Source organism: Chanos chanos, chromosome 8 (assembly GCF_902362185.1).
Source record: "Chanos chanos chromosome 8, fChaCha1.1, whole genome shotgun sequence".
In the NCBI taxonomy this organism is placed as follows: domain Eukaryota; kingdom Metazoa; phylum Chordata; class Actinopteri; order Gonorynchiformes; family Chanidae; genus Chanos; species Chanos chanos.
Window position 1 is genome coordinate 1,447,501 of NC_044502.1, and position 16,668 is coordinate 1,464,168.

At 47.5% G+C, this 16,668-nt stretch overlaps 1 protein-coding gene across 2 annotated transcripts in view; it reads right to left on the bottom strand.

Annotated features, from left to right (window-relative positions):
- lpgat1 (lysophosphatidylglycerol acyltransferase 1) overlaps nucleotides 1–16,668 on the bottom strand; it is a 40,646-nt gene that overhangs the window by 10,242 nt on the left and 13,736 nt on the right. Inside the window, exons 3-7 of one of the 2 annotated variants that reach the window (XM_030782104.1) lie at nucleotides 13,701–13,819; nucleotides 10,569–10,664; nucleotides 9,451–9,730; nucleotides 5,504–5,506; nucleotides 1,932–2,055 (exon numbers count right to left, since the gene is read on the bottom strand). In XM_030782104.1, the coding sequence (XP_030637964.1) occupies nucleotides 1,932–2,055; nucleotides 5,504–5,506; nucleotides 9,451–9,730; nucleotides 10,569–10,664; nucleotides 13,701–13,819 (622 nt within the window). The remainder of the gene's footprint in view (nucleotides 1–1,931; nucleotides 2,056–5,503; nucleotides 5,507–9,450; nucleotides 9,731–10,568; nucleotides 10,665–13,700; nucleotides 13,820–16,668) is intronic. The other variant, XM_030782103.1, reaches the window with a different exon arrangement.

A 16,668-nucleotide genomic window follows, 5' to 3' on the forward strand; every position in this document is an offset into this window, starting at 1 on the left:
ATGCGAATTAGAACCTGTTTTCTTCTTCACACACACATAGCGTAAGCTATAACACATTTCACACTTGCGTTACCAAGACATACTGCCAAAAAAAGAAAAAGAACAGTCCAGAGAAGTGGGTGAGATTGGCCGTGGTCTTAATCAGGATGTTTGGGAACGCCAGCCACGAGCCATGGCATGATGCCAGCTCAAGTCTCACAGCCATGCCAGTCTGGGCACTGGAACCCCCTGAGAACCCTCCCAACCAGACCTCCAGCACCACACAAACCTGCACCGAACTCCGCCCGGCAGGAAAAGGAGTCAGTGCAGTATGGAAGCTCACACATTCTCAGAGGGGAAGTTTTTTTTCCCCCCCGGGCTCTGAGCCACGCTGTATGACCACAGACAGCTGTACGGCACAGTGGGCGGAGAAAACTCATAGACCAGTATTCCAGTACGGTGGAAACAGACACGTTTTGAAATACGACAGCCCACTGACAGAGACACGGCGTTGACGGAAACCCGCGGACCATCCACTCATCGTCTGCAGCACGATGAGGCGTCTCAGTGGCAGACACTCAGGTAAGTCTGGTCTGCTACGACCCCGAGACTACAGCGCCGTGATGATAGAGTGTGTATGGTGTCTGGTCTCCCTCCTCTCACACACACAGACACACACACAGACACAGACACACAGAGACAGACACACACACACACACACACACACACAGAGACACACACAGTGACACACACACACACACACACACAGAGACAGACACAGACACACACACAGAGACAGACACAGACACAGACACAGACACACACACACAGACACAGAGATCAGCTGATCATTAGTGATTAGGTGATGGGCTGAGTCCGGCGTGTCGGAGCAGGAGGACATGTAAAACCAGTAGGAACAGGACTGGGAATAAAACAAAACCAATGAGCACCAGTCCAGCAGAGTCTGGCAGGCATGTCATTATCCAGGGCTGCGTTTAATCAGAGATGAAAAGTGAGGACAAGAATACAAGCGAGAGAAGAGAGGACTGAAGCCGCGGGGAGAATGCTTCAGTCTGTTACAGGAGCCAGATCTGGGACAGATATTCATACATTCTCCACAAAAAGAACCTTCACTCCTCTGGGGAGAGCTGCCCCCGCCCCAAGAAAAAGTCCTCAATTGAACACGACTGAATATCTCCAGTCAGTCTTGAGGAGGGGCGCCCTCCTGCAACCCCCCTGATAAACCTGAGCCTCCTGCACACCCAAAAAGGGGAAGGGGCCAAAAGGCTTTTTTTTTTGTTTGTTTTGTTTTTATATTTTTGTTACATTTTCACTTTGCGTGACAGAACTTTATGACTCGTACATTCTGTTCCCTCCGTATCGTTATGACTATTAATCAAAAGAGCTTCAGCTATTTTAAACACGCGCAACACACAGAGACAGAGACAGAGAGAGAGAGAAAAACATGAGTTGCAAAAATCTGTAGGCACAGAGAGTTTGTTCTTCAGCAGCGACGGTTTTTATCTCTGTCACACATGCACACACACACACGCACGCACACACACACACGCGCATGCACACACACGCGCACGCACATGCACACACACACACACACACAGGCACACACGCATGCAAGGATGCACGGACGCACACGCACACACAGGCACACACACACACGCACACAAGGATGCACAGACGCACACACACACACGCGCAAGCACACGCACACACACACAGGCACACACGCATGCAAGGATGCATGGACGCACACGCACACACAGGCACACACACACACACACGCAAGGATGCACGGACGCACACACACACACGCGCAAGCACACGCACACACACACAGGCACACACGCATGCAAGGATGCACGGACGCACACACGCACAGGCACACGCACACAGACGCACACATGGGCGTGTCAAGCAGCCGCTGGCTGCCTTACCTGTAGTGCACGTGTGTTACTGTAGGGGGGCGGTAACCAAAGATCCAGGTCTGGATGTCCATTGGTTGAGCACTGGGGTAAGCTATGGTCACATCCACCACCCACTGAAGACCCCTGGATTTACCTGCAGACACACAGCAGACAGACAAGAGAGACAGACAGAGTGAGATGAGTTGGTCTTGGCTGAATAAAGTGACAGACACTGTTATCATAAATATGTGGTTTTGTCCGAGGGGAGCTGCGGGCTGGAGATGACCGCAGCCACAGAGTCAAAACTTGTTCCTAAGTCGTTTCTTCCGCGTTTATTCCGCCGCTTTTATCACCAGATCACCTGCTCTAAAAACAGTCAGCAACACAACACATTCTCTCTTTCTGTTTCTTCTCTCTCTCTCTCTCTCTTCCTCCTCTAACAGGACTTTGCACTGTAGATCTTTGAAACTGGTTTTTCTCTTTTTAAACAGACAGATTAAACATGTGTATGTTAAACCATCCAATTATTAGTCTTTTTTTCTCATCCTCTCCCCAAAACTGTTTATTTAATCTGTTTGTCTTTCTCACCCAGTGTGCGTCTCTGACACGAGGTTCAGTGTGAACTGAACAGCGCTGAACATGAGACGCTAAGCATCACTTAAGACATTGTTTCTCTGGCCCAAGACATCTGTTACCATAGCGATCCCTCAACATTTACAACAGAAAGCAACATGACAACATATCATTATGACAACAGTCTGTCCCACTGTAAATAAAAATGATTTGATTTAATTGACTTCCAGAAGACTAATGACATCAAACGCACACACACTCACACACAATACACACACACACACACTCACACACCATACACACACTCACACACCATACACACACACAATATATACACACACACACACACACTATACACACACACACACACACACACACAGACAGACACACACACCCCTACACACACACACACACACACGCACATACACACACACGCACATACCATACACACGTACCATACATACACACACACTATACACACACACACCATACACACACACACACACACTATATACACACACACACACCATACGCACGCACACACACGCACAACACAGAGACACACACTCACACAGACACACACACACGCACACTCACACAGACACACATACATACATACGCACGCACGTGCACGCACGCACGCACACACACAGACACACACACATACAGAGAGACACACACACACACTTTCTCATAAACAAAAACATAAACACACAAACACATACACATACATATATACAATAAGCTCTCTCCCACACATTAACATAAACACACACACACACACACACACACACACACACATACTGAAGTACACATGGACATAGTACACAGGGGCTTTGCTGAGGCAATGAGTGGCCTGTTTAAGAGGACGTGTGTGACACAGTGAGCCGTAGCCCAGTGGCCGTGTATCCACAGGGACCAGTGACCTGCGGGAGACCCTCTCTGACCTCAGCAGACCAATGAGGACGTCAGCTCACCCCAGCACCCCATTCAGGCAGACAAATGTCTGGGCACCGGGGGGGGGGCAAAGGTCCTGCGTTAATGCATAACTGTCTGCATTACACAATCTCTGATAATGTGGAGGGTTAAGACAATCAGGAACACAACACATTCTCTCTTTCTGTTTCTTCTCTCTCTCTCTCTCTCTCTCTCTCTCTTCCTCCTCTAACAGGACTTTGCACTGTAGATCCTTGAAACTGGTTTTTCTCTTTTTAAACAGACAGATTAAACATGTGTATGTTAAACCACCCAATTATTAGTCTTTTTTTCTCACCCTCTCCCCAAAACTGTTTATTTTTCTAACTTAGGCACTGGTAGGTCTTCTTACATTACACACTGCCATGGCAGGCAGAGGAGGTTAGAGGTCAATGGTCAGAAGTCAAAGGTCAGCCACATCCTCAGCTCCATTCACAGCAAGCCACAATCTCTTGTCCTGCCTAGATTCTTCAGTTAAAATACCACTCTGTACTCAGATCAGCGGTGCTGCTGAGATAGACTCCTCAAACAAACCAGCACACTGCTCTCAGATCAGCTGCCAAATAATAATACATTCTCCACATCATATACAGCCCTACGCTCAGTGCAGCACTAAGCGTGAGTTACATTCTCCATAACAAATACTGAACTGTTTACAGATCAGCAATCAGCCTGAGTTATACTCTTCATAACAAATACTGAACTGTTTACAGATCAGCAATCAGCAGGAGTTATACTCTTCATAACAAATACTGAACTGTGCTGAGCTCAGAAGTCCTGATGAAATACACAGTTCATGTCAAATACTGCACTGTTCTCAGATCAGCAGTCCTGTAACCTGAGCCACAGACTTTACACACTGCTGGCCCAACAATACACTTACAGTCTTTAGACACAAGTCTTTTAAAATGGATTTTGATCCTAAGCCAGGTGATTCTGGCCTGTGTGTGTGTGTGTGTGTGTGTGTGTGTGTGTGTGTGTGAGAGAGAGAGAGAGAGAGAGAGAATGAGAATGAGAGTGAGAGTGAGAGAGAGGGGGGGGGGGGGGGGGTGTTATTGATTGGAATTTGAGTTGACTTTGGTGCGGCAGGCGCCAATAGGAAACTGAACACACTTAAGCCCCAGTCTGATGGATGGATGGGCAAGAAGAAAGAGAAGACAGAGAAACCTCATGTTTTCTCTACATTACATGAATGACGGAGACGCACCAACTACTCCATCAGAGTATTTAGGGCTGCTCTCCAGACACAAAAGAACTATCACACAGGAAAATCACATCGGGGAATACTGGAGTCTCCGACGCAATTTCGGCCGCTTCCCAAACGAACCCCACACACAGCCTGTGTGAGCGTGTGTCAACAGACCCAGGTCCGCTAATGCCAGGGGTGTGTGCCGGAAGAGGAAACCAAAACACACACATGCACACACACACACACACACACACACAGAGGAATCTATGATGTGGTAAAAAGTCTACTCACATCCAGCTCAGCGCTTTAACTACAAACAAAATGTTGCACGACTGTTTATCATCAGTTAAAAATCAGTTAAAAGGAAATAAACTGCGATCGCTATAATTTCACCCATTTTTTTGACACTCATTTTAACTGTATGGGAATAATCAATCTTCCATCTCAAAGTTGAAGTGAAGACGGGAACTCAGGTCAGGACAGGTGGGAGTGAACATCCAGTTTTCACAGAACGCTTTTAAAACGTGAAATTCTTCCCTCTCCCCGGCCTGGTTCTCACTCCCTTCCCACTGACACCCCCTCATCTAGTCCAGCTCCTTTCTCTCTCTCTCTCTCTCTCTCCACTCTTTAATAAGGCCCTCATCCATCTGTCCATTCCTCTATTAACTATTCGCTTTAACACTGTGACATATTTGTATTCATCTCTAATATTACAACAAAACCACCACGATGCTTCCATGACGACCGTTTTCAGTTCCGAGACAATGCTTCTATCGCCCCTTCTCCACCAAGGCAGGTCGAGGGCTGGTTCAGAGCCAGTGCCTAATCTCAAACCCGTTCTTTGTGGTTCGACAGCCAAAGAAACCAGCTCTCGGCCAGAAAAACTGGTTCCAGAGTGGCACCAACACTTTGCTGAGTGAAACCCAAGAACCACTTAACTCAGGGGCTGGGGGCAGGATTATCGTGACCAAAAAGACCCAAACTTTTATGTCCGCCATTTTTAAAAAACTGTAGCACTGAGGCAGGACACGTATACAGACGTATATGGTGACTGAATGTCGTGGCTCTATGGTGCCTCTCTAGCCCATGGAAAAGCAAACCGGTTCTTAGAAGGTTCGCAAGTAGAACCAACTGCGAACCGGCACTAGCACCAGCCCAGAACTAGCACTTAGTTTGCGTTGGTGGAAAGGGGGTATACAACGGTGGTGTTCAGTTCTGAGACAGTCCTTCCATGATGTCGGTTTTCAGTTCTGAGAGACAGATTGTTTTTTTTAAAACAGATGTTGTCAGTGTGACCTTAGAGAGTACTGTGTATATCTGTCACTATCGCGTTATTAAAGCATAAATAATTAGTTGTTACTGTGTTTGTGTTTGTGCAGGTGAGCACAGCTAAAATGATCTGTATAGACCATCTCAATCAATGGTCTGTACAAATCCCTCTACCCCATTCTCCCAGTCTGGACCAGTGTACAAACAAACAAACAAACAAACACACAAACAAACAAACAAACAAACAAAATCCTTCTATCCCATTCTAGCAGTCTGCACCAGTGTACAAACAAACACACACACACATACACACACAAACAAACACACAGACCATGTAACCACTGAGACTTCCTTTAACATGTTCACTTCCAGTTTCTCTGGGTTGGAGTCAGATTTTGAGTCAGATTTTGCCACTGTTTTTGAAGGCAGTCTGTAGATTCTCTTTTTCATCTTGGTTATGTCAGGCTGAGAGCACACACACACACACACACACACACACACACACACACACACACACGCAAACACACAGACAGATACACACACACACAGACAAATACACATGCAAACACACACAGACACACACACACAAACACTCCCACATGCCCACACAGACAGATACACAGACAACAAGACACACACACACACACAGACAAATACACACACAAACACACACAGAGACAAGACACACACACAGGCAAATACACACACAAACACACACACACAGACAGACATGACACACACAACACACAGACAGACAGATAACCAGACAGACAAAGACACAGACACTCTGACGCCAGTAGAAACAGTAATCTGCTCTCTAGGGAATATTCCTAACCCCAAACCAGACTGTTTTCCTCTGGCTAAGAGCAGCACTAATGTTGCACTGCACTGTAACATCTCAGAGCTGTTCCTGTCCTGCCTGCTTTAGTCAGGGGTGTAACATCTCAGATCTGTTCCTATTCCGCCTGCTTTAGTCAGGGGTGTAACATCTCAGAGCTGTTCCTATTCCGCCTGCTTTAGTCAGGGGTGTAACATCTCAGAGCTGTTCCTATTCCGCCTGCTTTAGTCAGGGGTGTAACATCTCAGAGCTGTTCCTATTCCGCCTGCTTTAGTCAGGGGTGTAACATCTCAGAGCTGTTCCTATTCCGCCTGCTTTAGTCAGGGGTGTAACATCTCAGAGCTGTTCCTATTCCGCCTGCTTTAGTCAGGGGTGTAACATCTCAGAGCTGTTCCTGTTCCGCCTGCTTTAGTCAGGGGTGTAACATCTCAGAGCTGTTCCTGTTCCGCCTGCTTTAGTCAGGGGTGTAACATCTCAGAGCTGTTCCTATTCCGCCTGCTTTAGTCAGGGGTGTAACATCTCAGAGCTGTTCCTATTCCGCCTGCTTTAGTCAGGGGTGTAACATCTCAGAGCTGTTCCTATTCCGCCTGCTTTAGTCACAGGTGCCATAAGACAGCTACTGCACCTCCAACACGTCACCAATCACACATCTGTCTCAACACTGCATCTCTAACACGTTACCAATCACACATCTGTCTCAACACTGCATCTCCAACACGTCACCAATCACACATCTGTCTCAACACTGCATCTCAAACACGTCACCAATCACACATCTGTCTCAACACTGCATCTCAAACACGTCACCAATCACACATCTGTCTCAACACTGCATCTCAAACACACGTCACCAATCACACATCTGTCTCAACACTGCATCTCAAACACACGTCACCAATCACACATCTGTCTCAACACTGCATCTCAAACACACGTCACCAATCACACATCTGTCTCAACACTGCATCTCAAACACACGTCACCAATCACACATCTGTCTCAACACTGCACCTCAAACACGTCACCAATCACACATCTGTCTCAACACTGCATCTCAAACACACGTCACCAATCACACATCTGTCTCAACACTGCACCTCAAACACATGTCACCAATCACACATCTGTCTCAATACTGCATGACCAACACACGTCACCAATCACACATCTGTCTCAACACTGCATCTCTAACACGTTACCAATCACACATCTGTCTCAACACTGCATCTCCAACACGTCACCAATCACACATCTGTCTCAACACTGCATCTCCAACACGTCACCAATCACACATCTGTCTCAACACTGCATCTCAAACACATGTCACCAATCACACATCTGTCTCAACACTGCATCTCAAACACATGTCACCAATCGCACATCTGTCTCAACACTGCATCTCAAACACACGTCACCAATCACACATCTGTCTCAACACTGCATCTCAAACACATCTCACCAATCACACATCTGTCTCAACACTGCATCTCCAACACGTCACCAATCACACATCTGTCTCAACACTGCATCTCCAACACGTCACCAATCACACATCTGTCTCAACACTGCATCTCAAACACATGTCACCAATCACACATCTGTCTCAACACTGCATCTCAAACACATGTCACCAATCACACATCTGTCTCAACACTGCATCTCAAACACATGTCACCAATCACACATCTGTCTCAACACTGCATCTCAAACACACGTCACCAATCACACATCTGTCTCAACACTGCATCTCAAACACACGTCACCAATCACACATCTGTCTCAACACTGCATCTCAAACACACTTCACCAATCACACATCTGTCTCAACACTGCATCTCAAACACACGTCACCAATCACACATCTGTCTAAATACTGCATCTCCGACACACTTCACCAATCACACATCTGTCTCAACACTGCACCTCAAACACACGTCACCAATCACACATCTGTCTCAACACTGCATCTCAAACACACGTCACCAATCACACATCTGTCTCAACACTGCATCTCAAACACGTCACCAATCACACATCTGTCTCAACACTGTGCCAGAGCTAGCATCCAAATTCTCCTCTGTCTTTCTATAGACCAACCGATGAGTCTCCATTAAATGTGTAAAACAAATCTAAGTCTCTTTGTTGTGATATCAGAAACAGAAATGTTTGTTAGTTAATTCAGTCTGAGCTGAGCTATGTGGTGATGCTGTTGAGGGTAAAGCAGATCTGACTAAGGGGCTGTGTGAAGTCCTGCAGACACACACACTGGGCTGCGTCAGGTCTCCACAGGTCACCAGGTCAGGGTGGTGCTCAGGCAGGCTGCACGGAGACACACCCACTGCTACTGTCTGATTAGAAAGACTCACTACAACATGGGCGGGAGACATGAATGAGAGGAAAAAGTGTGTGTGTGTGTGTGTGTGTGTGAGAGCGTGGGAGTATGTGTGTGTGTGTGTGTCTGCACGTGTGAGAGTGTGCCTGAGTGCGTGTATGAGAGTTCATGCAGGGGAAAGTGCGTGTGTAAGAGTGTGTGTGAATATTGACAAAATTAATGAGGTGAAGATGAGCAAGACTGAGGAAGGTGTCTGTGACAGACATATGAAAACTCAGAAACACCAATCTGTAACAGTCTAGTAACCGGCACTAACAGAAGAAAAGTTATGTACTCCCTACAGGCTGTGATGGGGGGGGGGGTGTGGCCGTACCTGTCTGAGATGGGGGGGTGTTGTCTGTGCCCAGGCTGCCGTTCTCCTGCAGGGGGCCCAGGGTTTTTAGGATGACCTGGGTGGCTCCCAGGCGGGGCAGGGTGACATGCGTGAGGTGCGGCAGGTCGTTCTTCTTGGCAAACGCCTGGCTGGTTTCTCGACGCTTTCGCAGGAAGCCGCCCTCTGGGAAGAGCACGATCCACTTCCTGTCGCGGCTGTAGTAATACTGGTCCAGGTGATCCTTCAGGTAGACCAGCTGTTTGTCCCGATGGGCTTTCCCCTGACAGCCGAACGAAAAGGGAAATCAGACGGATGTGATTCTCCTGAAACCAGGCCCTGGAGCCTCCCACAGCAGATGCCTGACTAACGATTTTCAGACGATTATTTGATTCTTACGTTGAGACGCGCGTTCAGGGCTGACTGCAGGTTTTTCTACAGGCACTCTGTTAGGAATGAGCCGTTACAGACTGAAAGCTCGTTGCCTCTCTTAAGACGACAGACAGCGAAGGTTTTGAAAATGTCTTTGATGGGCATTCTGACCGACTTCTGATGACCTGTTCCAACCCCAGTGTCATCTGTAGCTTTCTGTATCTATCTCAGAGGCTAATGTTTGCTATCAGATAACTCCTCACAGACGACAAATGCTCGTCTGCGTAAAGGAAAAAAAAAAAAAAAAAAAAAAAAGAATGTCTTTTTGTGCTTGTCTCTCTTTAAGCTCTTCTACAGAACTGTACATTCTGTACTGTGCCAAACTCCACACTGTAAAAGTTGAATGAAGGCGTGTGAATCTGATATGCCTGTATTCAGACTCCAGGAACCTGAACACGAGACGCACACGCACACACGCACGCACGCACACGCACGCACGCACACACACACGCACGCACGCACGCACACACACACACACGCGCGCACGCACACTAAACCTTTTTAAATGATAACCGTGTACTTTTCTGGATCAGCTGTGCACTTTGTGCACAGTTCAGGTTGCAGGTTCTCATTCCTCCATCGTAACAGTGGGTTTGAGCCTGAGGACTGTGGCCTGTGCAGTGGAGTCACGTGACATGAACAGGGAGGCGCTGTGGGTTTGACCTGACCTCCTGAGTCAGACTCCTTACCTGTCTGATGAAGAAGTCTCCGTGGATCAGAGACACCAGCCCAAAGTTAGTGTATTTAAACACGTGGTCCATCAGCCAGAGCATCTTTCTCACCACCTGCAGCCCAAACAAACACAAACACACATTTCCATCAGTACTCCACCCACAGAGCAGAAAAAGTCAGTACACGGTTGTTTCCCCAACAGCTTAAAAAAAAACCCAGATTTTAAAAAACAGGTTCGGAAGTGCCTCAGTTTCAGACGGGCTGCGCTTAAATGATGAACTCTTCTTTTCTGATTATTCTGTCTGCTTGTATTCATTTAGCTTCATTTTCTTTGAACTGATTTGAAATGTCAGAGCCCGTATTTCCAGAGAGTTGAGAAATATTTCAGAGAGGTTCAGTAATTCTGCAAGAATACTTCTAGGTAAAGACTGTCTCACACACACACACACACACACACACACACGCACGCACGCACGCACGCACGCACACACGCACACACACACGCGGCACAGATTCAGCTGTTGACGCCCACTCTCTGTCCGCCTGTGCTGCTCACACTGATCTCTGTGTGTTGACATGCTGCTGTAGTTATGGTGAGTCAGAGCAGGAGTCCCGTGACAGAGTCAGCGTCAGGTTACGGTTTTTATCCAGCGCCCAGGCAGTGCCGGGAAGCTCGTCCCTTTTCCAACGGATGGACAGAAGGACGGATGGCTGGGCCTTCTGTGGCTGGAGACCTGAGAGCTCCTGGTGTCAGTGTGTCCATTCAAACAGGAACTCCCACCAGCTGGTCCATGACCACACCCTGAAATACTCCCTACTCCCACTCAGCCCAAGTATTCAGCATGTCAGCTCATCTCCAACCCATGTGCACACACACATAGACACACACACACACACATACATGCAGACACACACACACACACACACACACACACACCCCTTTGAAGTAACTGGGCATACCATCAAACCTGTGTGACCAGAGTGGGCAGCAGTGTAAACAACGCATGTCTGTGTCACAGTGACTCACTGGTTCCCAGTCAGATTTCAGAAGTCACTGCTGAGTCACTCAGACCTGCGGGGCGTGTCGGCCAGGTGGGTTGCATTAGCCAGGAGAGAGCGACCCAAAGCAAACGCATTCCTGCTATCTCTGCATCCTTCACACGGCTCCGGTCAGTCAACTTACAGCTTACGTCACGGTTACGGGATTAAATACACCCACAATTGACAAACTGATTGGTTAAAAAAAAAGGGGGGGGTCGGTGTCATTGGCCAATCAGCTCAGGGCAGCCATAGGTCAAGCCTAAGAGTGACCAATCAGGATGAAAGATGGTGAGTGTGTTCTCCTGTCTGCTGCATACAGCCATATAAAACCTGCCAGCCATCACCTGGGGATGGAAAGTTTTCAAACGTACTTTTTTTTATCACTTTTATTCAATAATTTTGTGACGCTGCTGTTTTTTTTAATATGGGTCATCTGGCAGTCTGCTCTACACCAGCGTAGTTCTCCCAGTCTTCTCTGTGTGGACTTTTCTCTCTCCCAGTCTTTTCTGTGTGGACTTTTCTCTCCCAGTCTTTTCTGTGCGGACTTTTCTCTCCCAGTCTTTTCTGTGCGGACTTTTCTCTCCCAGTCTTTTCTGTGTGGACTGTTTTCTCTCAGTCTTTTCTGTGTGGACTGTTTTCTCTCAGTCTTTTCTGTGTGGACTTTTCTCTCCCAGTCTTTTCTGTGTGGACTTTTCTCTCCCAGTCTTTTCTGTGTCGACTTTTCTCTCCCAGTCTTTTCTGTGTGGACTTTTCTCTCCCAGTCTTTTCTGTGTGGACTTTTTTCTCTCAGTCTTTTCTGTGTGGACTTTTCTCTCCCAGTCTTTTCTGTGTGGACTTTTTTCTCCCAGTCTTTTCTGTGTGGACTGTCTGGGGTTGGATTTTAAGGTGGGAAATCTCGTCCGTGTTTTCGTGTTTACTCTGATGACTGGCGACAGCAGCGCGCCGGCCTTCACGGTCGTACCACAGACAGAGTCGCTCCCTGATACTTTATCTATCACAAACACAGGCCGGGCCAGGTCACCACAAACCTCTCTTTGCCGTCAGAGCCGAAACCCTCTCTGTTTACCCTGTCACTCAAATAACTATCACCACTCAGACAGGGGGTCACAACCACCCCCACCCCCCCCCCCCCCCAAAAAGACCCTTATTCAGTGACAGACAGATCAGGGTTCACAGAGGCAGGTGTCTGGGCATCCCCCGAAGTGGACTGAATAGTCCTACTGTTCACTCCTCTCTGTTACACAGCACACACACGCACACATGCACGAATCACAGAGCCTGTCTGTTACACAGCACACACACGTGAATCACAGAGCCTGTCTGTTACACAGCGCGTGCACACACACACACACACACACTCACATACTCACACACGTGAATCACAGAGCCTGTCTGTTACACAGCACACACACACACACACGTGAATCACAGAGCCTGTCTGTTACACAGCACGCACACACACACAAACTCACATACTCACACATGTGAATCACAGAGCCTGTCTGTTACACATCGCGCGCACACACACACACACACACACACACACACACACACACACACACGCGTGAATCACAGAGCCTGTCTGTTACACAGCACACACACATACTCACACACGTGAATCACAGAGCCTGTCTGTTACACAGCACACACACACACACGCGCGTGAATCACAGAGCATTGTGGTGGACCCGGCTGTGACCCGTCTGTAAAGCTGAACTCTTCACTGATCTGCAGTAGATCAGCTGATCTGGTCATTTCAGTGACAGGGGCTTGAGGACCCGTCTCAGGTTTACGCCGGCGAGCACAGCGCTCGGTAACGTAACTGAACACTTATCGAGCTGTTTGAAAAGAAATCAAGAACCATTGAAAAGTCCTGTGTGTGTGTGATCCGAGTTCAGAGAACCCAGTGAGAATGAAAGCGTGTGTTTTGATTGGCTGTCTGTGTTTTGATTGGTTGTCTGTGCTCTGATTGGTTGTCTGTGCTCTGATTGGCTGTCTGTGCTCTGATTGGCTGTCTGTGTTTTGATGATTGGTTGTCTGTGTTCTGATTGGCTGTCTGTGTTTTGATGATTGGTTGTCTGTGTTCTGATTGGCTGTCTGTGCCTTACCGTGCCTTTGTCCTGTAAACACATCATGAGCGTGCACACGTCTCCAGTGGACTGGTGATTAACGATGATCATGGCTTCATCCTCAGAGATCGGCCTCACGTCGTCACCCCATTCCGTCACTGCCACAGACAAACAAACAAACAAACAAACAGACAAACAAACAGAGAGAGAGAGAGAGCCCCGTCCCAGCGTTAATGATCCACTCTGTCAGCAGGGCACCGTTATTCATTTCTCACACAAACATACTCCTGCTTTAGACTGAGAGGGTGACAGTCAGCTGTTAAACACAGCATCTGTGAGGCTCTTAAAATACCAGCTCTCTGTCTCCACACACCTCTCCCGTCTCACACTGCTCTCACACTCTCAGCACACGCGTGTGCACACGCCTCTATCTGTGATTCTGCCGTCTGTTAAAGCTCACACGTCACCTGTACGGACCTCAGGAGTGTAGAGAAACTTCATTCACACACACACACACACACACACACACACACACACACAAAAACACACACATACACACATACAAAAACACACACACACACATACAAACACACACACATACACACAGACACATACATACAACACACACACATACATACAACACACACACACACACACACACACACACACACACACACACACACATAGACACACACACAGACACACACACACACACACACACACACACACACACACACACACACACACACACACACACACACACAATGCCTCCAACACTCCAAAACGCCAGTCATGCTTCTGATCCTGCTTTTCTCTGCAGTGTGTCCAAGAGCCCCAGACTGGAGGGACAACAGAGATTTTACGAGACGGAATGAGCGTCACTGATTGGTTAATCTCACACGGTTTGGAAAAATCTGGAACAGAAACACACCAGCTGACCCCTAGACCACAAAGTCTCTTAAAATGACGTGCAAGTCCGCTCCTCTTCTGGTTTGTCATTACAGACCTACTGTAGTTTCCACATTTGTAGTGTGGAGATGACAACTGAGAAACTTAACAGAACAAAAGAAAACAAAAGAATCAAAACAAATCAGTAAATACTCAGTATCAATAATACTCAGTCTTTTCAGTAATATGTGGGTAATAGGTTGGCAGCACTGAGAACTGAGGCTGAATCCAGTGGACATGCCCTTTAAAACTATTCACTTAGACTGGTAGTAAACTGTCTGCTCCCAGATTGTATTTAAGAGATTCCGAAAGGTTCCCTCCGCGGGATTATATCTGATGCCAGGAGTTCTCTACTGACGAGACAGAAACCCGTACTGTGCCTGAAAAAGCATCTTAATTCAACCAAACACACAAACACGTCTGGCTTCTCCTAGCTCCTAACACGGAGAGGTACTGCGTTTGGCATCTCGAGCGGTTAACCGTCTACCTCAGTTAAACTCAACTCACAACAGCCGGCAGAAGGACAAGTGACATCCAGTAACTGACTCGAGGGCACGGAAGCGTACAGAAAAGACCAGTCACCCAGCAGAGAGGGGGACGTCTGACCTCTGAATTTGAAACAGACCGGACTGAAAGGTGTAACTCCAGTGCTGAATAAGAGCGCACAGGGAAGAGGCCCGGCTGGACAGGTCACGCGGCATTAAAGACTGTTTGGCTAAATGAGGAATTCTAGTCTCACTGATATATATATAACGCCACTGTGACAGATGCCTCCGTGTAACCAGACCGTCCACATGACGCTCCTATACATTACGTCAGTAGACTGACATGTACCAATGTTTCACGTTGTTTAAATTCTGATATTTTGTCAACACATAAATGCACCGTCAGGGCCAAGGCGGCTTTACATCCTGTCTTAAAAACAAACAGCAAAATCACACCGCTCTTTTTCAGAACGAAACAAGAACGGAATACACGCGGCTGTGTGTCGCTCGGAAAACCCTCCGCTCTCGAGTGATAGGCCTCCGGTGTTTCTTCCCCCAACCATTAGACGGTTAAAAATAATTCAATCAGAACGTAACTGTCGCCACAGTTACGACAGTTAACGGTTCATCAACCGTTAACCGCGTCAGCACGTTGCAGGTCGGTATTAAATCTGACACCAATCAAAAACAGCCTGAGGTATCGACAAACACCGAAGGAAAAGTCGTAACTCATGTCAAAACCTACGCTCTCAGACTATACACTGTCTCCTTTGTGCCGCTTCACAACGCTGCTTCACAGCCTAGTCACTCAGTAACGGGCTTATTCAATACGCGTGGACAGTGTGCTTTAAAGATGTGGTATCTGGCAGTAAAAGGGCTTTTGAACAACCTGACAAAACGAGCTGACTGGAAGCCCAGAAGTGTGTCAAAGGTTGAATGGCAGCTCCACCATCATCCCATCTGTCAAATGATTTGCATATTGAAATAAATTTTCATAGAACTGCTCACCTTGCCAAACGTGAAACACTGATGCTCTGAACTCTAAGTTGGAGACAGTGGTAATGTGAAAACCTGATGAGAGAGTCCTCAAAGGTAACACGGTCAAGCTCCCAAACGGCGTGATGGGTTTGACTATTCAATGTGGTGAAGAAAAGCAAACACATAAACCTACTGAAAGGCCAGTTCAGCTCACGCAAACTACTGTGTTCCCCATCGCGCCCAACATGTTGGGTTCAACCCATGTTCTCTCCGCAATGCAAATGTCAGAGGCCACAGTCAGCCGTCCCTTCATATGGCAAAACATCGCAATGTGCAAACCCCCCCCCCCCCCCTCCCCCGCAAGGTGTTGAATATTCAACACCTGACCTCAGTGACGGCACCAGCGACTTATAGGCAATGAGTCTGGGATGAGTACGTTTTGTTTGACATTTACGTTAAAAACCCCCAAATGTGACCTCAGAACAACTTCAGCTACGAGAATAACGGGCGTGATGCCACGTTTACAGGGAGGTTTTATTCACGGGAGTAAACGACTCAGTGCTGGATATCAGAGAACTGTGTTGACGGCAGCGTTA